The sequence below is a fragment of the Canis lupus genome, chromosome 21 (assembly GCF_048164855.1).
Source record: "Canis lupus baileyi chromosome 21, mCanLup2.hap1, whole genome shotgun sequence".
Classification (NCBI taxonomy): domain Eukaryota; kingdom Metazoa; phylum Chordata; class Mammalia; order Carnivora; family Canidae; genus Canis; species Canis lupus.
In genome coordinates this window covers 5,516,399-5,540,202 of record NC_132858.1, presented here as the reverse complement: position 1 = coordinate 5,540,202, position 23,804 = coordinate 5,516,399, and the positions used below count along the sequence as shown (strand labels likewise).

Below are 23,804 nucleotides of genomic sequence, written 5' to 3'. Positions count from 1 at the left end.
ATCCATCTTTTTCAATTTTATGGTTCTTTTTGCCCTGAAGCCAGCTCAGCGACACCATCAGGGAGCCCTCCATGGTTTCTCCTACTGCCATCCTCTCCACCAGGCCTGGCTCAGGGCCCCTTCTTAGAGCTTCCCAAGCTGTCTGATGGCATTGGTCCATGTGATGGTTTCCCCAGCCAGACAGTGGCTTCCTTTTCTTCTGGGTACCCAGAAGCAGGGCAATCCACTCAGAGCAACCCACACAGAGACCCAAGTCCGTGATTCCTGCAGAAGAGATGAAAGTGATTTGGGGCTGAGCAAGGCTCCCCAGAAGCTCCCTCCTTCCTGCCCCAGCTTTATTTTGGTTCTAGAATAATTCCAGTCAGCAGTCTCGGTCCCTACCACGCCCATCCCGAGTACACAGTCCACATTTCATGCAGTTAGAGGGAGGGAAAGAGGGGGAAGAGAAGGTGGGTATAAATGGCCTGTACTGCATAGCCACTAGGGTGGAAAGAGTTTGTGGTCTCCTGGGATGCAGAGGCTCACCAGCTGTGCCCATGGACTCTGTGCTGGGGCAGGCAGACCTCCTCATGCTGGCCACAAGGCTGGGCCACAGCTGTGTCAGGTGGGGAGACACCTCCAGTCTGCCTCCAGGTCCATGACCACCCTGGGCTCTCCCAGCATCACTGGGGGTAACTGGTTGGGCCTGGGTCTCCAGAGCTCACTGGGGTCAGAAGCAGCCCGCCTGAGAGGCCATGCTCTGACCTGTGGGTGGTGGCCCCAGGAAGCAGAGGCTTCTGCATGCCCTCCCCCGCATGAACTGGCACCCACTCCCCAGCTGCCTGCTTCTCTGGGGCTGCTTTTGGCAGATGGGAGCTGCCTTAGCCAGTGACAACTGGAAGATATGCTTGCTCTTCCTCCAGCTGGGGTTGGGTGGTAGCCAAAGCCCTGTAGAGGTGAAACAGTCCAGCTCCTTTGCTCCTGGGCAGGGCCCCTCTGGGATGCTCCTCAGGCCACCAGGCTAGAGCTAGACACTCCGGAAGCCACAGCTTGCTTAGCTTCGGCCCCTGCTCCATGGCTTCCCTCTCTCTCTGACAGTTTTCTCCAGAGGGCTCCCGGGCCCCTTCCCCATCAGCCTCTTGCCTGAGAACCTCAGGGTCTGCTTCTGGAATTCGACCTAGGACACCCAATGCCACCTCCTTCCCAGTCCGGCATTCAAACCTGCCCCTCTACCCTGCCCTCAATCTGGATGCCCCTTGCCTTCCCTCACTGCCCCTGCTCTGGCTGGGCCCTTCCTCCAAGGCCCACAAAGGCCTCCCCGACAGACCCCCTGCAGTCTGTGTTCTGGCTGTCCTGCTGCCCACCAGCTGTCCCTAGACTGAGGCCCCTCTCTTTCCAATGGAGTCTGGCCTGGAGTTACCCCAACAAACACCACAGAGCCAATGCCTAATTCAGTTGGGACTGAACACAAGGACCTGGCTTTGAGCCTCTTTGGACCTCTGGGCCTTGCAAGGTTATTGTTCAAGGGAGTAGATTTCATAGAGTGTGACTCTGAAGCCAGTGTCTTTGCCTAGTCTCCTGGTCACTTCTGCCCAGAGAAAGGCCCTCGTGTCCACTGCAGTAGGCTGAGGACAGTCTGTGACAGGGTACTTCATGTCCCTGCCTTGCTTAGGCTGGCTGGCTGGCTGGGACACCTCAGGGCATGGCTCTCATCTTGTCCTCATGGCCCCCAGAGCTCTCCCAAGTCCGCATTCAGCACAAAGCAGATCCCCAGGGCAGGGGGCGGGGGGTCTTGTCTTCCAGACATCCTAAGGGTTGCATTCCATTCATGTCATGTCTGCTGGTGTCTAGCACAGTGTCTGGCCCCAATACTCACTCAGTTCCGGTATATGACCCAGCTTAGCACTGGCATCCCAGCAGGGGTAGGGTGTGGAGAGCTCTAAGAGACCAAGCCCCAATGCCCCAGGCCCAGAGACAGGCCTACTGGGGATCTCAAAATGGGAACACAGTGGGCCAGTGCCAGGGCCTTTCCTGGAGCGTGGCCCAGCCACAGCTGGTCCTCAGTGGGAGGAAGCCCTGGGTCCCTAGACACTTGGCCAGGCCCACTCCTCCACTGCAGTCTGGACAGAAGGACCAAGATGGCTCGTGGGGGCTCCAGTGGGGGACCCCAGCATTCATGGCTCCCGCTGGACTATGAAGGGGCATCAGAGCTGAGCTTGTGCCAGGCCCCAAGGCAGCTCTGTGCCCACCCCGGCCCGTTTTGCCAGCTGCTAGTTTCGCCGAACGGGGTGCCACATGGACACAGGCCTGCGCAGTGTGGCCAGCATCTGGTTCCAGTGTGTGGTGCCCATGCCACTGGCTGATGGCCCAATGATGACATGGCCCACGTTGTCCCCTCGGCCGTCGCTGCTGCTCTCAGCCACTGTCACACGGAGAGACAGGTCCTGGGGAGGAAATAACATGGGTACTGGGGACCACACGGGGTGTGCCAGGGGTCATCCAGGCTGCTGTGTACAAGTGCCAGGCCCCCAGAGGTAGCCGGGTGTGGCCCCTGAATCCTTATCCCCGCAGGCTTCTGCTGCTGTCTCCCTACAGAGTGACAGCACTGGATTGTCAATTGCAAACACTGGCCTCACCACCTGCCTTGCTATGTGACCTGGGGCAGTGACTTGGGCTGAACTTCCTACCTTAGCTCCCTATCCGTGACTTGGTAATTTAGTTCCTACCTGTTCTGGGAACAAAAGGAGTTAAAATGTGTCAAGTGCTTAGAACAGTGCTTGCACACGGAGCATTTTAGACATCTCATTATTCCTAATATAATCACATGTTAGACTCATGGATGAGGAAGGGAAAGAATGTGCTTGAGATCAAAGTGATTGCACTTCAACTAAAACTCAGCTTGACTTCCCTCTTCCTCCTCCTCCTCCTTTCACCTCCTCGACATTCTCCCTGGTCCCAAGAGGTCTCCCGCCCTTGGAGGCTGTGGAGTGGTAGCACTATGACCACCCAGGGGAAAGAGGGGACGGATGGACAGTCTGTCCCACAAGGGTGGCAGGACAGGGCAACAACACCCAGAGCCAATCAGAGATGCTGGGATGTTTGTCTGTACTGGAAACTCTCAGAGTGAGGCAGTTCTGGGCTTTCAAATTCAGATAGGGTATCAGATTAGGTGGGTTCTGGATAGCCCCATGATTCAGGGGCAGATTTCAGCTCAAGGCACGAAAGGGCTTTCTCACTGTCAGGAATGCCCAAGGATGGAAGGAGGTAGTGAGGGGAGGTGGTAAGCTCCCCATCCTCTGAGACATGCCAGCGGGGCCACTGGTGTGGTACAGGCCACATCCTCTGTTACCCCCCATGCTTGGTCTGTGATATCTGTGCCAGGAAGGGGGGTTTGCCTGGGGCCCATGACTTTTGGAAAGCCATGCAAGTGTGGGGAGCTCAACAGAGCCTCTGCAGGTAGTCTCGGAGATTTAGGGCCAGAACTATGGGTCCTTGGGTTAGCCCTGGCTCACCTCCCGGCCTTTGTAGCTCCTTCTAGTGGGAACTGTCTTCTCCCAGATCTTGGCTTAGCTCAGCCCTCCTGCAAAAGCCTCTGCTGACCGCCAAAGTCAGGCATGCTCTTGGTGGATCAGGATTGCCTGGGGACTTTCTACCTGTCCCTTGTGAGCATCACGGAAGCAGCACTCACCCTATGGCTGGTACCTAGTGGGTGCTCCATAAATACCTCTCCACTAGGAAAGTCAGGGCTTGAGGCAAACCATTGCCACCTGTGGGAGCCCTGAGAAGTGAGGCCAGAGTGGCTCCAGGCCCCTGAGCCATGTCTCCCTCACCTGGAGCACGATGGCTGGGACAGAGAAGATCATGGCCTCATTGAACACCGGGTTGGGGTCATCCCTCTTCACGGCTGTCTTCTTTTTGCTCATCTTCCTCCCATCCTGAAGCAGGTACACCTTGACGAAGGGGTCTGTGGGCCGGCGAGAGGTGGGGGTCAGGGCCAGTGCCACCCTCCCTTGCCATAGCCCTGCCCAGCCCTAGTGGCCTGCCAGCTTCAAATGCCTCCCACCTTCACCACTGCTGTCATCCTCCGCCATCCTGCCATGGGGCCTTTATTTCTCTCCTATTTTATAGATGAGAAAACTGAGGCTCACATACGAGTCAGGAGAAGAGGTGGGCTTTGGGCTTGGGCAGCCTGCCTCCTGGCCCACACACGCAGTCCCCTCCTGTGGTGCTTGTCGGTGCCGGCAGACCCATCACTTCTCATTCTATAATGAGCACAGACGTCAGCCCTGAGTCACCCCCTGCACCCGCTCAATGGAGCATGACTCTGAAATAACAAGTCCCTCTCTGCTTGTCATCCTCCGCCCACTGGGTGTCCTTGCTATACCTGCCTGGACCCTGGGTGCCCCCCAGGCTCCCAGTAGGCCAGGTTCCCTGGCACTCTGTTTTCAGGTCTGCTCCTGTTAGACTGGGGGCATCAGGTCCTGCCTGGCACCCACGCCATTCTGGTCACCCTGTTTGGGATCTGGGATGCAGTCCAACTCCTGGGAATAGAGCCTCCGCCATGAATTCTAGTTCTGGGAAGTGGGTGTCCACCTTGGTTTCTTCCCAGTGCCTCAGCCTTCTGCTCTCAGACATCGTCTGTCCCTCACAGGGGTTCCCTGCCACCCTCTGCTGCTCTCAGCTTCCCCACTGTGCATGGCTCCTGAGCTCAGCCAAGGCTGGGGGTGAAGGGGCCTAGTGCCATGCTTCCAGATGCCCCCGGCTTTAGCGACTGGGCCACAGCTCCCAGCAACCACGTGAAGGAGCCAGGCCTCCAGCAGGGCCTTACCTGCTGTGGTCTTGTCATTGGTCCAGATGAGATTCTTGGCTTTCACCACCACCACAGTGAGGCGCTCAGCTGTAGGGAGGTAGCTAAGGGAGAGCAGGATCTCGCCCACAGCGTCGGCAGCCTGGAGGACATGTGAGCAGCTCAGAGGGCTTCTGCTCCCTGGACTTGAGGGGCCCAGGTAAAGGCAGAAGCTTCCTTCTCCACCCAGAAGCTGTATCTCTTGCCCTGACACCAGCACCAGGCTGGTGGGATTGAGAAAGGAACGCTACTCCCCCATTCCATGAGGTGTGCACCATCCCTCCCTCCTACCAGGTGTGGGTCCTTGGAAGGAGGATCTGAGGTGGCCTGTCAAATGTAGCAACAAAATCCTGTTAGGGTCCCTTACTCCAGTCCAGGGAAAACATCCATGGTAGCAGCACATCGAGGTCCAAGTGGACTAGGACTGGTAAATCATTTGCTTAATTAACAGTGATGCTCCCCAAGCCCTGCTATACTTAGAAAGGTGAGCTGCAGCTCGGCCTCTGAGATAACTCCCTTTACTGCCAGAGTACTTCCCCAACAGAAACCCTCTAGGAGCAGAGCTTCTGAAGTTTTGGTGGTGGGAGCAGTAGAGGAGCAGTGAACAGTAGTTGGAACATTTTTATTTCCTGTGGTAAACTGAGTTCCCTTGACTGTGGCTCAGGCCATGCTGTGGAGGACAGTGGAGTCCCCTCACCCCTGAGAGGTATGTATGTGACCCTGTCCTCATGGGTGCACTGACCTTGTTCTGGTCTTGTAAGTACAGCCAGCCGCCAAAGGGCTGCAGCGGGAGGTCCAGCACAGAAAGTTTCAGCTCCACCACCCCTGTGCTGACGTTCCGCTCATCCTCATCAATGCCAAACACAGAGAACCGCAGGCTCTTCTCCTCCAGGGCCACAGGGTCCAGGGGGATGGAGAACTTCTCATCAAAGAAGATGGAATACGCATTCCTCTGGATCTGCAGAGAGAGAGGGACGTGGTGTGCCACCCTCCCTGGGGTGGCAGCCAGGGACTCATGGGGCCATGGTGGGGAGAGAGCGCTGTCCAGTCTGGAGGCCTGGCTGAGAGTCCTGGCTCTGCTGCCCCCACAACCTCAATGCCAATTCTTCCTTTGCTGGCTCAGCCCTGAGGACTTTTTAAAAAAAATTTTTTTAAGTAGGCTCCATGCCCACCGTGGGGCTTGAACTTGAGACCCTGAAATCAAGAGTCATGTACTCTACCGACTGAGCCAGCTTCCTCTCAGTGGTGGCCAATCTGGTGGCCTGGCATTTGAAACTTCTATAATCTGATACCAATTCCCACCCTCAGTGCTCCGTAGAACTTTTGTGATGTCCTGGCTGAACCGATCTCCTCCTTCTTGTGTGTGTTCACGTCCAGCTGTCAGCCAGGCATGAAGCAAGTACAGGTAATCATAGGGTTGGGAGCTGCTGATGCCCCAGCCCCCGCAGAGCCTGGCCCAGGATGGTCTGAATGCTGTGGGGTGGACAGACTGATGGAGTGACGAGGCAAGGCTGGGCAGACTCTGCTTCCAAGTCCAGTCCTGCCTGGTGGGCGCCTCTGGCCTCTTCCCAGGAAGCTGTGGGCAGGCCCCCTGGAAAGGTGCACTGGCGGGCACGCCCCCCCCTTCCGTTGGGGGCTGCTTTAGTCACTGCCTGGCAATATTTAGACAGGAGCTCTCCGTCCCTGGCACCTTGCCTGAAGCCGGGAGAGGTGCGGGGGGATGCCCAGCCTGGGGCAGCCACCTACTTGCTGGGACTAGCTGGGCAGTGATGCTAAGATGCCTGCTTTCTTGGGAATAAATCCAACACCTCCAGGCTCATTGAAGCACACTCTTTGGTCACTGCCTGATTGTGGCAAGGCTTCTCTTCCACAGCTCCCTGGGAGACACGTTCCCCACCCAGTTCCCTGCTTCAAGGGCTCCTTCTCCTGTGGGATAAAGTCTACCCCCTGATCTTGACCTTGGCATTCAGGGTTCTCATGATCCTCCAGGCCCATCTCTCCCTCCACTTTGCTGTCCCTTGCCCACAGGGGCTTGGGCTCCCTGACCATCCACACTCTCTGTATGTTGTGCTTTATGAGCACATGGATGGAGGAAAATGGGAACCCAGGACCAAGTCCTGGATCTCCTGCTCACTTGCTTGGATTGTGTTGGGCAAAGCACCTTCCTGAGCCTCTTCATCTGTAAGATGCCCTCGGTCCATCCCACTGGGGCTAATGAGAGGATCACAGATGTATGGACTCTGTGAACCAGGTTCTCAGCATACATAAGGTTGTTGTGGTTCCTGTCTATAATGTCCCTCCTCAAGGAAGGTGTCCAGAACCACCCAGGATCTTCTAGGCAGTCCAGGCCATAGGCAGTGTGGATCCAGGCTCAATAGGGACACTTCATGGTCCAGAGATACAACCTAATTGAGTGCTTACCAGGGATGGGGCTGAGGACTTTGCATATATATTTTTAAGATTTTATTTATTTATCTGAGCAAGATAAAGAGAGACAGCATGAGTGGGGGGGGTAGGTCGGGAGAACCAGACCCCCCGCTGAACAGGGAGACTAATATGGGGCCCCATCCCAGGACGCTGGGATCATGAACTGAGCTGAAGGCAGATGCTTGACTGATAGAGCCACCCAGGCGCCCCAGGACTTTGCATATATTAGTATATCCCCTCCTCAAGGATTATGGTGCCCATTTGACAGATGGGGAAACCCTCTCCCGACAGAGAGCTTACATGACTTATCCAAGGTCATGCTGCTAGGAAGTGGGAAACTGATATTTGAATCCAGACAGTGAGGTTTTAGGGTCCTGAGCCTCATCCCCCACTGGACTGCTTCTCTTGGGCCCACATGCACCAGTCTATGGTCAGTTGCTGACCATCCTAGAGTAAGGGGGACTGAGGGGGTCAGAGAGGGATGACAGTGTCCACCACTGAGGGTCAGCCAATTTCAGCATGGTTAGAGTGATTCGACACAGGTGGGTTTCTGAGGAGTCAGAAACTACTTGGTCCTGCAGGCCCTCAGGCTCCTCCTGCTCCAGTAAGAGGCCACAGGGTGTCAAACTTGCCTGCTTCAGAGAACCCCCAGTTATGGCATCTGGACCCCTTTCCCCCCTAATCCAGCCTGGAGGAAAGTGTGTCTCTTGAAGGTTCTGTTCCCTCTTGGCAAGCTAGAGGGACCTGCAAGGAATAGCTTGATGTGGGAGGGTGCTAGGTGTCTCCCCCCACCCTACTCTTGACCCCAGGGGCTGACCTCCATTGGCTGACTAACAGGCTCCCTTGGCCTCTGGCTTCTGGTAGAGTCAGACTTGTGGGTCACTCAAGAGAAACCAGAGGTAGAGGGAGCTGGGGTGCTTATTCCATAGGTCCTTTCCTGCAGTACTGCTGTAGTCTGACTACATCGTGTCCTTTGACCAAAAGGCACAGCATTTATTAAGGTGGCCTCTCCACATGCCTCTCTCCTTTTAGGTCCAGTAGCCTCCTCTTCCCCTTATCCCTTCAGAAGAGGGTGCCACTCCATCTCTGAGGTCGCCCTACATCCCGCCATTGTTTTCTTTTTTAAAAAAATATTTATTTTAGAGAGAGAGAGAGAGGGTGAAAGTGGGGGGAGAGGCAGAGAGAGATAGAGAATCTCAAGCAGACTCTTCCCTGAGCATGGAGCCCAACATGGTCTCGATCCCAGGACCCCAAGATCATGACCTGAGTCAAAATCAAGAGTCAGATGCTTAACTACCTGAGCCACTCAGGCGACCCTTACCCACACCATTGTCAACAGTCCTGTTATTAAGATCTTCCCAAATTAACCAACCTGAATGTGTCATCCCCTTCTTGCCAGGACCCTCAGTTGACCCAGAGGATAGGTGGAAATGGACAATTACCCCACCCTGGGTTCACATTGTAGGGTTGCCCAGAACTTCGCATGATGTGGCTCCTTGGGTTGGTGGCACCTTCTCCTCTGGGATTAGCATCCAAAGCTGCCCTGAAGCACCCTCCTCACATCCAGCCTGGCCCTGCAGACCCACTCGCCTGCCTGGGGAGGACTCCTGAGAGCCCAGAGCACACCCCTGCCCCGGCCCCCACTTACCCGGGAGATGCCCACGATCTGCTCATCCGGCAGCAGGCTAACACGCATGAAGCAGGACTCAAAGCCGGCTTCTTCCCGCTCCAGGAGGTCCTTGCCCTGCAGCACGGCCACGTGGAGGGTGTGGGAGGCCGCATCGTAGTCCATGCTCACCTCCACCTGGCCCAGCGTGAAGTCCTGCCCGAAGGTGTTGCTCACAGAGGAGATGGAGTTCAGGGAGTCCGCCGACTGGGACTTGCGGAGGGTCCCAAAGGGGGCCAGGTCCAGCTCCCGACCCATCAGCTCCAGGGGCCCCAGCTCACTGATGCTCTCAAAGGTGTCCTCAATGCTGAGGCTGCCTTTGCGACTGTGTGGTCCCCGCGTGCTGGCCCGCTGGGTGTTCCAGGCAGGCACCCTCTGGGGGTGAGAGAAAGGGACACGAGAGCATCGCAAGTGCATGGCCTTGTGAGTCCTGTTCATTCAAGGCACCTCTAGTTCCTCTTTCACAGAAACAATGCATGCCTTAGTCAGGAAGTTCCTTATTTTGTTTGTTTTTGTCTTTTTAAAAGATTTATTTATATTCTTGAGAGAGAGGAGGAGAGAGAGGAGAGCACAAGTAGGGGGAGGAGCAGAGGGAGGGAACATCTAAGCAGACTCCCAGTGAATGTGGAGCCCACTGCGGACCTCCATCTCTTGACCCATGGGACCAGGACCTGGGCCAAAACCAAGAGTCCAATGCGCAACCGACTGAGCCACCCAGGAGCCCTAGGAAAGTCCTTGTTTATTTTTATTTTTTTAAAAAGATTTTATTTATTTATTCATGAAAGACACATACAGAGAGAGAGAGGCAGAGACACAGGCAGAGGGAGAAGCAGGCTCCCTGTAGGGAGCCCGATGTGGGACTCGATCCCAGGACCCAGGGATCATGCCCTGAGCTGAAGGCAGACGCTCAACCACTGAGCCACCCAGGGACCCCAGGAAGGTCCTTGCTTAATGCTATTTTATGTCACTCCGTTTTCTCTCCCTAACCACGAGGGAAGAATGTCTCAAACATTGTCTCAAAGTGTTTAGTGACATGGACTGAATTCCATACATAAAGATGTTCACTACAGTGATGTCTATTAAAAGGGAAAGTAGGGCAGCCCTGGTGGCTTAGCGGTTTAGTGCCACCTTCGGCCTGGGGCATGATCCTGGGGACCTGAGATTGGGTCCTGCGTCAGGCTCCTTGCATGGAGCCTGCTTCTCCCTCTGCCTGTGTCTCTGCCTCCCGCCCCCCCCCCCCGTGTCTCTAATAAATAAATAAAATCTTTTTAAAAAGGGGGGGGAGTAGTTAACAATCTAAGTTTCCAGCAGAAGGGGAACGGGTAAGAACACTTGAGTAGAGCTCCTCGACAGAGGACTGAGCAGCCTCGAGGGATGTTTACCAAAATATTTACACAAGTAGAAGTTTTCCATGCTGGGTAACATGTGCCCTAATATTCAAAATTTTCTCCAAATTGACCTCAGGATTTGAGAAAACAAAAGCCTTTGTACCAGAAGCATCTATCATGCTGCTGCACTGTCTTCATTACCATACTTTTTAAGGGGGCCCCAATCTGTCATCAAGTGGATTGGGGTGATTTACTTTACTATCCCCCTCCACTGTTGGACATTTATGTTGTTTCTTACTTTTCATAAATATAAATAACACAACATCAAATAGCTTTCTTAAAATCCTAGCTCTGAGAATATGGTCCTTTTGAAAGCTGTTGACACACGTTGCCAAAATGCTCTTTGGAAAAGTTATGCCTATTTACAGTCCCCCCAACAGAATGGGAGATAGTCCCCCCTACACCCCAAATGAGTGAGCGTGTGGGGCCCCTACTGGTAACTGATTCTGGCTGTGCTCTCTGGAATGCTAAATGATGTTAGAAAAATTCTCTGCCAAGTGTCTAACGATGAAACATTCAGTATTATATATTTAGAGCCCTAAAAATGTTCGTACTCCCTGATATAGTAATTCCACATCTGGGCATCCACTCAAAGTATATAATCCCAAATGAAGACAAAGTTTTACATATAAAACATTCACTGCATTATTTATAATGGCATTTAGTAAATCATGGCGCATACATAAAAAGGAATCTGTCACAGCCATTTAAAATGATGTTTCTGGGGCACCTGGGTGGCTCAGTCAATTAAGCGTCTGACTCTTGGTTTTGGCTCAGGTCATGATCTCAGGGTCGTGAGATCAAGCTCTGAATCAGGCTCTGTGCTCACCACAGAGTCTGCTTAAGATTCTCCCTCCCTGAGGTGCCTGGGTGGTTCAGTTGGTTAAGCGTCTGCCTTCAGCTCAGGTCATAATCCCAGCATCCTGGGATCGAGAGGGAGTCTGCTTCTCCCTCTCCCTCTGCCTCTTTTCTGCTTGTGTTCTCTCTCTCTCTCTCTCTCTCAAATGAATAAAATCTTTTTAAAAATTTTTTTATTTATTCATGAGAGACATACAAAGAGAGGCAGAGACAGGCAGAGGGAGAAGCCGACTCCTCGTGGAGAGCCTGATGCAGGACTTGATGCCAGGACCCGGGGAGCATGACTTGAGCTGAAGGCAGATACTCAACCACTGAGCCACCCAGGTGCCCCTCAAATGAATAAAATCTTTAAAAAATATATTAGATATTAAAACACATCATGCCAAGTAAGTGAGAGAAGCCAGACTTTCCCTCTCCCTCTACCTCCCCCCCCCACTCCCTGTACCACCCCAAAGTAAATGAATAAATCTTAGAAAAAATGATGTTTTATGATGGGGGCTCAACAATATGGGAAAATGCTTTAGCTGTGAGATAAAAAGAGCAGGGTATAAAATTTTACGTAGAAATGACACTCATAAAAAAACTACGCATGGAGAAAGGACTGGAAGGTAGATTAAAAGCATTGGAAAGAAATCGATCAAAATGTTAGTAGTTAAAATACAGTTAACAGTATTAATACAGCCTCTGGGTAGTGGCATCTGAGGAGAGGATTCTCTTATTTGTATTTTCCTGTATTTTTCACAGGATGGTTTTTAAAACTGAAAACCTTCATTTTCTCACCAAGTATTCACCTATTTCACAGCACTGGGCTATGTTGGAGACATGGAGGAGCACAAGGGTCCTGTTCACAGCAAGAAGTTAACCAGGAGAGAGCAAGGGAATATGGAGGGTTGGTCGAGGAGAGGTTATCTCCAAAGAGTGGAAGCCTCACCTTCTGCTTGGCCTCTGCGTAGGTCTCCCCATATTTCTGCTGGAGGTATCTGTAGTCGTAGTTTGGGAACGGGGATGGGCTGGGGAAGTTCCCCGATGTCCAGAGCTTCCACAGGCTCACAGCTGCAATTCCCAGCAGTGCCAGGGCCCCAGCAGTGTAGACACCCACCTCCCAGCCAGGAGGGCTCTTGATTACTGCAAGGCAAGGGCAGCCTGTCATTAGTAGGCTCTGAGGTCCCTCAGTAGTTATAGACTCCCACCTAAGAAGCAGGTAGTTCAGCACTGACTTATTTATTCATGAACAAATATTTACTGAGTAGCTATTAGGCGCCAGGCTCAGTGCTAGGTGCTAGGGGATCCAGCATTGAATACGACATGTGTACCCTGGGATTTCTGTTTCTATCCCCTTTTCTACAAAAGCATACATTTCTACCAGAATAGGATGGTGGTGGGGACACTTGGCTAGATCAGATGAAGAGCTGTGAAAATGCTTAAACAAATAGGGTTATGCTTCCCTCTTTTGAATTCTCTGACATTATACCTTCAAAAGATCTCTTCCTTCCAGATAAACAAAGCAACTTTTTGAGGTCTGGGGGAGAAAAAGGAAGGGAGTTTGGGGAGAAAAAGAAATGACATCGTTTTTGCCTCAACCTGATCTAGAACAAACCAATGTCCATCAACTGATGGGTGGATAAATAAAATGTAGACCATTCATACAATGTAATATAATTTGGCAACATAAAGATACTGGTACATGTTACATGGTACACAGATGAACTTGAACACATCATGCCAAGTAAGTAAGAGAAGCCAGACACTAAAACCCACATCATATGATTCTATTTATATGAAACATCTAGAATAGGCAAATCTATACAGATAGAAAGTTGATTAGCGATTGTCTGGGGCTGGGGGGCAGTTAGGGGGCAATGCAGAATACAGGTTGCTTTGGAGGATAATGAATATATATATATTCTTAACGTCAATAATGTTGATGGGTACAAAGTATGTTAAATCCACTGAACTGTATGCCTTAAGTGGGTAAATTGTATGGTATGTGAATTTTATCTCAATAAAGTTGCTACCACACACACAAAAAGAAGTCTGAGCCAGAGATAAGAGGTAGTTTTTACACTGTGCAGGGCTTGGGGACAAATCCAGATGCTCACATGCTTTCTCTCCAATGATAAGTAAAGAACTTTCCCTATCTGAGCCTCACTGTCCCTAGACATGTTAATTAACTGTCCCCTCAACTGTGTTGGGTGAGCTCTCACCTAGCAGAAATGACCTTCTGTTGGTAAATATAATTCTCTAGACCTTTCTCAGTGCTGCCTCTATACCCAATTCAAATGGGAAAACTGAGATACACAAAGGATAAAGACCTTGTCCAAGGTCACAGAGCCAGGAAGGGGTGATACTGGGTTTCCAACTCTGGCAGCCAGACCTCAGACCAAGCCAGAGTAACCACTGCCCCACCCAGCCTCCACTCAGTACAGTTCCACAGAAGCTGGATGGAAAGGGGTGAGGAAGGTATTTTAGGGGTAGAGATTTATCACTGCACATCCGCTGAACACCTACTATGTACATGCACCCTGGTGAGGGAGTCAGGCCCAGGCCCGGTCCCTATCCTTAAGTAGCTCACAGTCTAGGGATGAAGTGAGTAGGCAAATAGGTAGGTAAAACAGAGTGATGAGAACAGTCCAGGAGGGTTTCCTGGAGGAGAGACATCTGAACTGAGATACAAAGGAGGAGCAAAACATGTGCCAGGACAAGGAACCAAGGACAAGGAGTCTAGAGCAAGAAGAGGAAGGGGTGTACAAAGCCCGGAGCACTCAGAATGTCCAGTGGGAGAGATGGAGTGGGGCATTTGGGTCTGGGGAGCTCCTTGCCACCACTCCCCCAAAGCGGGGTTGCAAAGGTATCATGAAGCAGTGGCAACCCCTCTGGCAATGGGAGACCTCAACCTGCCCCAGCTCTCCTGAGCCCAGACAACTCTAGCCAGAATCCACAACACTAACTCACTCCAGAGAAGGGCAGGGCTCAGCCCATAGCCCTGGCATTTAGCCAGCACTAAGTACCCTATGAGGTCCCTACCTCCATTTGTTAGAGGAGGAGAGCTGAGGCTGGGAGAGGCTAGAGAGCATGCCCAGCCATTGGCCCAAGGCCACAGGGTAAGAAATGCAGAGCCTGGCTGCCATCTAGCCAGTCTGAGCTTGAGCCTCCTCATCAGGAGAATGGAGATGACCACACATCCCCCACCAGCAGTCCCGCCCTGGAGAATTTATCTTGCGGAAAAAATTCCAGGAAGTTTTATATCTGGTGTGAGTCACTGAGGCTGTATTTATAACAGCAGAAATCTGGAAACAGCCTGAAGGGGTCAGTGGGTGCAGGTGGTGCTGATTCGGAAGGGAATATCACTAGCCTTTGATAATTGAGGTCATTAGGATGTCACTGTGGCAAAGCAGGAAAACGTTTTGGGCATTGTTAAAAGGAAAAAAAAAAAAGAAAGAATCCACAGCATGGTATAACCACACAACTTTAACATAAAAATCACACAGCCTCTGGACAAGGGCTGGGCGGGACCAGGGATGAATGGGAAATCCGGATGGAGGGGCTGTGAGCAAACCCTGTTTTCTCCTGACCTCTGTTGACAGAATGTAATTTGTGAGTTAAACCAAAACCACAACAGAGATCTACAGAGGGCCCCAGGCAAGCCCTGCGGAGGCAGGAAAGTTCTGAGAGTCTGGTGGCCTGGGAATTAAGGGGTGGCCTGGGAATGGGCCTGGTAAACTGCAGTGTGAGTTGCACATATGAGGGGCCCCGGCCAGGATGAATCTCTGTTGGCTCCCAGCGGGGCTTGCCTGGGTGGTCACAGGGGTGGGCCAGTGGGTGGGCATGGGGTCTGAGGTCCCAGCAGATGATGGGCAAGGCAACAGGGCACAGCAGAGTCAGGCTCTCTGAAGAGTGAGGATCCCAGGGGGTGCTGAGGCACTGAAGCCAGAGTCCTGGCTGGCAGAAAAAAAGGGGGCACGAGAGGAAAAGCCTCAGGAAAGTGACACAAAATGATGACTATTAATGCTCATTCATTTATTCATTTTATTGACTACCAGACTCAGGTGGTATGGGAAGAATTCCCAAGGGAAGTGAAGTCTCAGCTGGGACCAGAAATGAGAAGGAGGAGGAGGAGGAGGCGGTGGAGTGGCAGGTAATAAAAGCTTCCTTTACTGTTTACGATTTGCCAGGCCCCATTCCAGCACTTGACTGTGTATTAACCACTGAGCCCTCGGAAGCTGAGGGACAGAGGAGATACTCGCTGTCTGACAGTCTAGCTCCAGATCTACGCCTGGGACTTCCACACCAGTCTCAAGGGCTTAGCCACGCAGAGGCAGGGAAGGACTCTGGGCAAAGGAAAGGAAGGGCATGCACAACGGCTTGAGTTGGCACTTTTTGGAAGTTCCGTCACTCAATCTTCCCAGAGATTCCACCGCCCCTGTTTCGCAGATGAGTAAGTGGAAGCTCAGAGAGGTTTCATCACTTGTCCAAGGCCATTTCATAGATCCTGGACCAAGGCCTGTGGGCCTGTGGGTGAAAAGTGAGACTCCCTGGCTGGGGGCTGGGAAAGGTGGTCCCTGGCCCACCCTTCAGCTCAGTCCTGGGCTGGTGGGGGGCTGTGCTAGGGGAGCAGCTGGAATGATGGGGAGCACTGGCCTGGGAGTTGGGAGACCTGGGTTCACGTCCTGTGCTGAGCCCCCCTTCTCCCATCTGTAATTGGGGAGGGGAACCTATGAGACAAGAGGGCAAGTATATTTCAGATCCGACAACACCCACCATTAGGTTGAGAGTGGTTAGTCTGGCGGCAGTTCCCAAGCTCAGCGCCCCCCAGGGCACACATGGGGAAGGTCAGAGCTGCTTCCCAGGTATTTGCCATCTGGGGACTGGGCCATCTCTGAGCTTATTGTCCCGTGGCTCTGACATCAACTTTCCTGGGGCTTTTCTCACTTGGCTACTTGACAAGCTCCAGGAATGGCCTCTTGTAAAGTGGATTCCATTCATGGTTCCTCCTTAGGGGGCAGTCAGACATGAGCCTCCTGGGGGACCCCTTCAGTCAAATGTAGGGAGGTGGTTCCACAGGAAAGAGCCACTGGAGCAGAAGGATGAAGAGACCTCAGACTGGTCCCAGCCTGGTGTCTCCAAGGCTGTGTGGCCTTGGGCAAGCCACTTTCCTTACTGGTAAAATAGGGTGCTTACTGGCATCCTACTGATGCCCCCCACCCCAGGCCTGGTGGGAGGGTCTGTGAGATGACACACTTCTGCTGGGACTCACCGCTTAGCTGGTATTCTGACACGTCCATGGCCATGATGCCCGCTGCAGCAGCTGGCCCTGGAACGGAGAAGAGAGTCAGCAGAGAGGGCTCTGGAGGGCCACCAACCCTCATCCTACTCCTTGACCTTCCTGATGCCCAGGAGCCAGTCTAGAGCTCACATTTACCTGTGAGGAGAGCTCAGCTAAAGGTAGGTAGCTTTTAAATTACTTTTAAAGAAATTTTGTTTATTTGAGAGAGAGAGAGAGAGCACAAGAAGGGGGAGGGTCAGAGGGAGAAGCAGACTTCCCACTGAGTGGGGGGGGCCTGATGTAGGACGCAGTCCTGGGACCCCAGGATTATGACCTGAGCAGAAGGCAGACACTAAACTAACTGAGCCACCCAGGCACCCTTTAAATGGCATTTTTAAAAAAATGGTGAAAAAAAAAAAGGTGTTTAAAGCTCTTTTCAACCACCCTAGGACCACCTTAATTTCTATGGTGCTAGATAAAACACAGGATGCCCAGTGACATTTGAATTTGATTCGTTTTTAGTATAAGTATGTCCTAAATAGTGTATGGGACATGTTTATACTAAAAAAAAAATCATTGTTTATCTGAAACTCGAAAGTTCCTGGGCATCCTGCATTTATATTTGCTAAATCTGGCACCCCTACCTCATTTCCATCCTACCAACATCCTACAGACAAGAATTCTTTGATTCTTTGCGATTCATTACCATGGGACCTTGGGGTGTTTGCTAAGCCTCACTTCATGAGCTTTTGTTCTAATTGCAAAGGAAAGGCTGCATTTCTGCAATATCCTATTACCAGGCCTTTCACTGCTCAGGATGGTTTCCTTCTCACCCCACCCTCCAATTCCAAGTTTTATGAATGCTGAAGGTCTGATTCAGTTTTTCTAGAAAGGTCTGGGAGTCATACAAGCCATTACCTGAACCCAGGTGACTACTCAGTTTTATTGTTGCTGAGAAGTAAATTTGTCTCACAGACATGCGCTAAGGGAATGGAAAAGGGAGGCTGGGATAACCCTATCTGCCTCAGCTCCAGGGACACAGGAGGACAGGATAGCCAGCGCCCCCACAGGGGTGGGTGCAAATAGATCAGGGTGTAAACTGCAGAGTGCTTGCCCACCCAAGGGTTGCTGCTTTTCTGTTCCCGAAGGAATGCCAACCTAGCATTGCTGGATCTTCTGGTTTTAAGATTTTATTTTTAAAATATTTAAACAACCTCTATACCCAATGAGGGGCTCAAACCTACAACCCTGAGATCAGGAGCTGCATGTTCTAGGGACTGAGCCAGCCAGGTGCCCCAATCTTCTGGCAGTTTATTTTATCTGTCTATTTACATATCTTCTAGCTTTTTATTTTTTAAAAGATTTTATTTATTTATTCATGAGAGATACACACAGAGAGAGAGAGAGAGAGAGAGGCAGAGACACAGGCAGAGGGAGAAGCAGGCTCCATGCAGGGAGCCCGACGTGGGACTCGATCCCAGGTCTCCAGGATCAGGCCCTGGGCTGAAGGTGGCGCTAAACTGCTGAGCCACCTGGGCTGCCCTCTTCTAGCTTTTTAAAGAAAAGCCAGATACCTGGATTTTTTAATGTACAATTTCTTGATTTTTATTTATTTTTAAAAATATATGTACATATATTTTAAATATTTTATTTATTCATGAGAGGCAGAGATACAGGCAGAGGGAGAAGCAGTCTCTCCATGGGGAGCCTGATGTGGGACTTGATCCCAGGACCCGGGATCATGCCCTGAGCCAAAGGCAGATTCTCAATCACTGAGCCATCCAGGTGCCCAGTTTCTTGATTTTTTTTTTTAAAATATTTTATTTATTTATTCATGAGGGACACACAGAGAGAGAGGCAGAGACACAGGCAGAGGGAAAAGCAGGCTCCCTGCAGGGAGCCCGACGTGGGACTCAATCCCAGGACTCCGGGATCATGCCCTGAGCCAAAGGCAGATGCTCAACCACTGAGCCACCCAGGTTTCCCCAGTTTCTTGATTTTTAAATGTTGTAACCAATTCACAAAAAATGTAAACACTGTTTAGGCACAGGGTAAAAAGCTCCTGGACTGTGGCTTGGCTAACTTGTTCACAACCCTTGAAGTATTCTGTGGGCTCCCTTGGGGACTGGGGTCAAATCAGAGGGTAAACATTTTCCTGAATCCTGGGGTTCTCTCCAATCTGTGGCTCTAGAGCTGAGGAGTTAGGGCAGGAGACCTTGAGAAATGGCAGGTCAGAGCCCTGGGGCAAAGCTGTCGGTGGTCAGCTATCCTGATGATGATCCTCTAAGATGTTGGTCTTTCATGGTGATGGAAGGGAGATGCTAACTAGGGAGGCTTCACCTATGCGGACTCGGATGGGAAGCTCATTCCTGGGACCCTGGGCTGCAGATCTTTTATGACAGTTAGCTTTGCTGAGCACTCCTTATGCCTGAGAGTGTGAGTCTAAGCATTCTGCATATATATTACCTCATTTAATCCTCTAACGACCCCAGGAGGTAGGTACTATTATCATTTTTGGCTTGCAGAGGAGAGTCTTGAGGCCCAAAGGTAAAATCATGTGCCCCAGGCCACACAGCTAAGAAACCAGTCCACTCAGGCCATCTGGCTCCACACTCCTAACTTCTGTGCTTTACTGCAGACGGGCATATGGTTTCAAAACTTTCCTAAGATCATGTAGGCCAAATTGGTCCCTGTGGACAAGTCCAAGGTGGCCCTAGTTCCTGGCAGAACAGGGTCTGGACACACTAACACACACGTTAAGGTGAACACAAATGTCACAGCCTACCTCCACCTTGCTGGGAATCCAATAATGCCATCAGCTTTCTTTCCTGCTCACTTGGCACAAGCTGGCTTCCAGAATGAGGCTGCACTGGGACAGCCAGTGCCAACAGCACACTGGTGTGGGCTGGGTACACCCCTATGACAAGCATACATGGTATAGGATGGAACCCAATGTCTGCCATATCAGACCTAGAGCCTTTGAGGGGCCCCCAGCCCTCCGAGGCTGGTCCAGCTCAGACCCCAGACTATCACACTGCACACTTTCCCCACACCCCTCATTATAATCCCCCTAGGAGCTGTGACTTCTGTGAGCCTGTGAATGACTCTAGGCACACCCAAGCTCCAAGTTCTGGGAGTGGTCCCCAGAGAAGTGGCAGAAACCAGACCACGTCTGTCTGAATGGAGGGAGGAGAAAACTGGGGCAGGGAAGGGGAAAGGTAGCCTAAGCACAGCTCTGAATCCCAGATCTGCCCCCTCACTAGTTCTGAGCCTCAGTTACCCATCTGTAAAATGGGGCTCATGACTGCCTTAGCAGGGCTCCAGGAGGGTAGATTAAGAAGTAAGTGCAGCCTGACTTGGTAAATATTAGCTGCTGTGGTTACTGGCCTGACAGTCAGCCCAAGGGCCCCCTAACTAACCCCTAGGTTGAGCAGAATTGTGTGGGCAGCACTGCCAGCCTGCAGATATGTTTTGACTTAAATTAAAGGGAGTTGCCAACAGTTAAAAATTGGGAAATTTCCCATTAAAAATAGATTTCTTAAAAAAACAAAAGACAAAAAAGCCGTATTTACAGCTTTGCTTTAAAAGTTAGAATATCTGGGGGATAGTGGGTCTGTCTTCCCACACCCCTGCAAAAATAGCCAAATCTGGAAACTGAAGAGGTTCTGTCCCTTTGGACAGGGCATTTGTTCTTCAGGCCTGGTACCTCCCATCCCTCCATTCACTTTCAGAACCTCCTGGTCCCTGGAGCATCTCCATTCATAAGCCTGGTAAGCAGGCTTTGGGATGAGCTATGAGAGGTTCAGAAAGGTAAAGTCACACAGCCAACAGTGGTAGAGCTGGTCCTAGCAGCCATGCCTCCTGCCTGGTCCAGTGTCTTCCATTCATAGCCACAGCCCCCGAGAATTTCATGGGCGTCTTCTCCATCACCTTCCCCAAGACTACAATGGGGGCACATTCTATTATTAATCTCACTCCACAGAGGAAGAGAATGAGGCTCAGAGAAAGGCAGTGAAGTTGTCCAAGGTTATCCAACCAGTAAGGAAGGAGCTGAGACTGAGCTAGAGCTGGCTCTGCAGCAAGTGCCCTTCTTAATGGCTTTACTCACTATCCCTGAGACCCCCTGACTCCATCTCGTTGACTACAATTCAGCAGGCTCCCACTGCCAGCCTGGAGGTCCACCAGGGAGAGGGGCCGTGGCTTCAGTTCGCAACCGGATGCTGACAAGGCACATTGGGAGGCCAGCGCAGCCTATGAGTAGAGGTTCCCTGAGCTTCTGACACACAGGAACGAGCCAGAGCTGCCGCAAACTCACACTCCTCAATCCATGTCCCCTTCTCTGGCATCCTTTCCCATCCAGTCTATTCATTCTGGCCCCAAACCCCAGAACCTGAAACTGCATGGAGCTTGCTCATTTGAAACAGCTCTAGGTTCAAATCCAGGCTTAATTATACCCACCTGGCAATACCTACCTACTGTTGTAAGCATTACACACAATATATGCTAAATGCTCAGCATGGTGCCAAGCTTGGACTAGGCACACAATACAGACATGATGCTTGACTGGATAAATGGGTCCCCATTTTATAGATGAGGGAGCCAGAGCCCCAGGTCACTCAGTATTTGAGTAGCAAACTGGGATTGGCGCCAGGGTATGATGGATCTGGGCCTGGGCTCTTGGCCATGATGCCACCTCCTGACCAGGCCTTTCGGGGGTGGAGGTGGGTGGGAAGAACTGTCACTGGCCTTGCTGGAATCTGACCACAGTGGAGGCCCCCTCCTGAGCTAATCAGATAAATGGCTTTCCAGGAATTTTGTCCCTCTTCAGGGGAAAGGGGCCCTGTGTCTCTGCTCCCCCGACCCCATTTCCTTGCTCAGTGTCCCCATATCACATCTGTGGCCAGCAAGGTGTCCACTGTCCACCCCCCTCACCCTGCGGTCATCAGGTGATAGGAAGGATTAGGGTGTGGGTACAGGGCAGTCCCTGACCTCCCAGGCTGTGAACCTCTTTAGGATTTTTAGGTTTGGAATCTTTTTCAAGTGCTCTCCTCCAATCCCTGAAATTACCATATCCTGCTACCATCCCCCTAAAGCCACAGAAACCACAGTACAGGCTAGCTAGGGTGGTGGCGGCTGGTGTTTACTGAGCATCTACTGGGATCCCTGGGTGGCGCAGTGGTTTGGCGCCTGTCTTTGGCCCAGGGCACGATCCTGGAGACCCGGGATCGAATCCCACATCGGGCTTCCGGTGCATGGAGCCTGCTTCTCCATCTGCCTATGTCTCTGCCTCTCTCTCCTCTCTCTCTCTGTGACTATCATAAATAAATAAAAATTAAAAAAAATAAAATAAAATACTGGGCATCTACCATACGCCAGGCACTGTACCAAGGACTCATCATCTTTTATTTCAGCAGGTTCTCCCTGCTGCTCTCTGAGGGGGGGCTGCTACTCTGCCTATTGTATTGGTAAACAAACAAACAAACAAACAAACTGATGTGCAGGAAATGACTTGCCCAGGGTCACCAGAGCTGACAAGAGGCAGAGTCCAAGCTTGCACCCTGGACTGGGAACCTCTGTTCTCCCAAGCCAGGGGAAGGTTTTGGATTTTAGAATGGGGAGGTGGGGGGCTTGGGTACTTGTCTTGGGTACCCTTCTCCCGACTGGCTGGGTTTACTTGGCTAGAACTCTTGTTGGTTCTGAGCCTCAGTTTCTCCATTTCTAGTAAGAAGCACAACTGCTACTGCTCTCCAAACCTGTCTCCCCCACCATCCGTCCAGCTTGGAGAAGGGACTGACATTCCTGGATGAAGGTTTCCAAGTCACTCTGGGGTGGCCTCACTGGCTGAGGAGGGGGGCACACAGATGTTCTGCAGCCCTGGAAGAGGGGTCACTAGGATGGCTGGTTCAGGGCTCTTCCACCCACAGGCCTGGCTCCAAATCCCCATGTTCCCCATTCCCACCCCCCCTTGTCAGCCCAAGTCTACAGTCCGAGGCTGAGACCGGGCAAGCTTCCTCTTCCAAAGAGCAGAGGTATCAAAGGTTCCCAGGAGCCCCTGGAAAGCCCCACGCCCAGGCCGGTGACACTGGACGGGGCTGAGGATCCTCTCCCCGAGCTCCCGGGGCCTCCCAGCGATGGGGTGCGACATGCCTCTCCGGATTGGATCAGATTGGAGCGTTTCCTGAAGACCCAGCGCCCCTGCCGCGGGAACCCTCAGGGTATATGGGGACTAGAGTGTGGGGGGACTGACCTGGAAGGGTCGGGCAAGGGTGTGAGGTGGGGCAGGGGCAGTGGGGACAGTCGGGATGCTGAGTGTGAAAGTGAGGGGCGCTCGTGTAGCGCGGGCGCCGGGGAGGCGTGTAAATGGCCGGGTGAGTCGCGAGTGTGCACACGCGGGACGGGCGTTGGGGCGCGAGGCGATGCGCAGTGCGCGGAGTGGCCGGGCCGGGGAAGGGCGTCCGGCGTGTTGTGCCCGGCGTACGCGTGCAAACCAGGCGCGGGTGTGCAGAGTGCGCGGAGGCCGGGGTCCGGGGAGCTGGGAGGGGGCGCTACGTGCGCCTGTGCGCGGGACCGGTTCCCGGGGCTGCGCGGGGGCGGCCGGGTGCTACTCACCCAGGCTCCGCGGAGGGGCCGCCTCTCCGCTCCGGCTCGGGCTCCCGGCTCCCGGCTCGCGGCTCCCGGCTCGCGGCTCGCGGCTCGCGGCTCCCGGCCGGCCTCCTGCAGCGCGCACGCACCGGCGCCCAGCCCTGCCGTCGCCAGCAACGCCACCTCTGCAGTGTCGCCCGGCGGCCGCCTCGGAGAAGCGCGGCGCGGGCCGGGGGCTCGGCCGGGCCGGGGCGGCGGAGGAGCTGCGCCGCAGTCCGGGCACGCTCCCAGGAGCCCGCCGCGCGCTCCCTCGCGCTCGCCCGCCCCCCTCCCGCTCTCTCTCTAATTTAAAGGGACAACCCCGAGCGCTCTCTCCGCTCCCGGGAGCCACGCGCCGCTTCCGCTGCCTGAGCCCAAGAGCCGAAGCGCACCCCGCAGTCCCAGGTCGCGGGACGAGGGTCGGGTGGGGATGGGCTCCTCAGGGTCCTGGGAGGCGGGCGGAGTACTGGACGCAGAGTCCGCAGGCCCGTGTTCAGCTTCAGCCTGCAGCACCCCGGGTTACCCTCTTCCCTTCTGGGCTTCAGTTTCTTTTCCGTAAAACGGGCCTGATACTGCGAACCTCCTGGAAACCGGTGAGAAAGCAGGTGGAACAGCGGGAGGTTTCCCCTTCTCTGAATGAATAATTACGTCTCCCACCATAATTGGGCTTTTGGCCAGGCCAACATTATCTCAATAAATCCTCACAACGACCCAGTGGGGTCGTGGTCACACCATTTTTTGCATAGAGAAACAAGC

At 52.8% G+C, this 23,804-nt stretch overlaps 1 protein-coding gene across 1 annotated transcript; it reads right to left on the bottom strand.

Annotated features, from left to right (window-relative positions):
• Window positions 1-276: 276 nt before the first annotated feature.
• Window positions 277-23,182, bottom strand: SYT12 (synaptotagmin 12). Its single transcript, XM_072790077.1, has 8 exons — window positions 23,037-23,182; window positions 16,419-16,475; window positions 12,096-12,289; window positions 8,901-9,293; window positions 5,568-5,783; window positions 4,808-4,928; window positions 3,810-3,943; window positions 277-2,423 (listed from the first exon to the last, which is right to left on the bottom strand). Exons 2-8 carry the CDS (start codon window positions 16,450-16,452, stop codon window positions 2,250-2,252), a joined length of 1,266 nt encoding a protein of 421 aa, XP_072646178.1. The 5' UTR covers window positions 16,453-16,475; window positions 23,037-23,182; the 3' UTR covers window positions 277-2,249.
• Window positions 23,183-23,804: the final 622 nt, after the last annotated feature.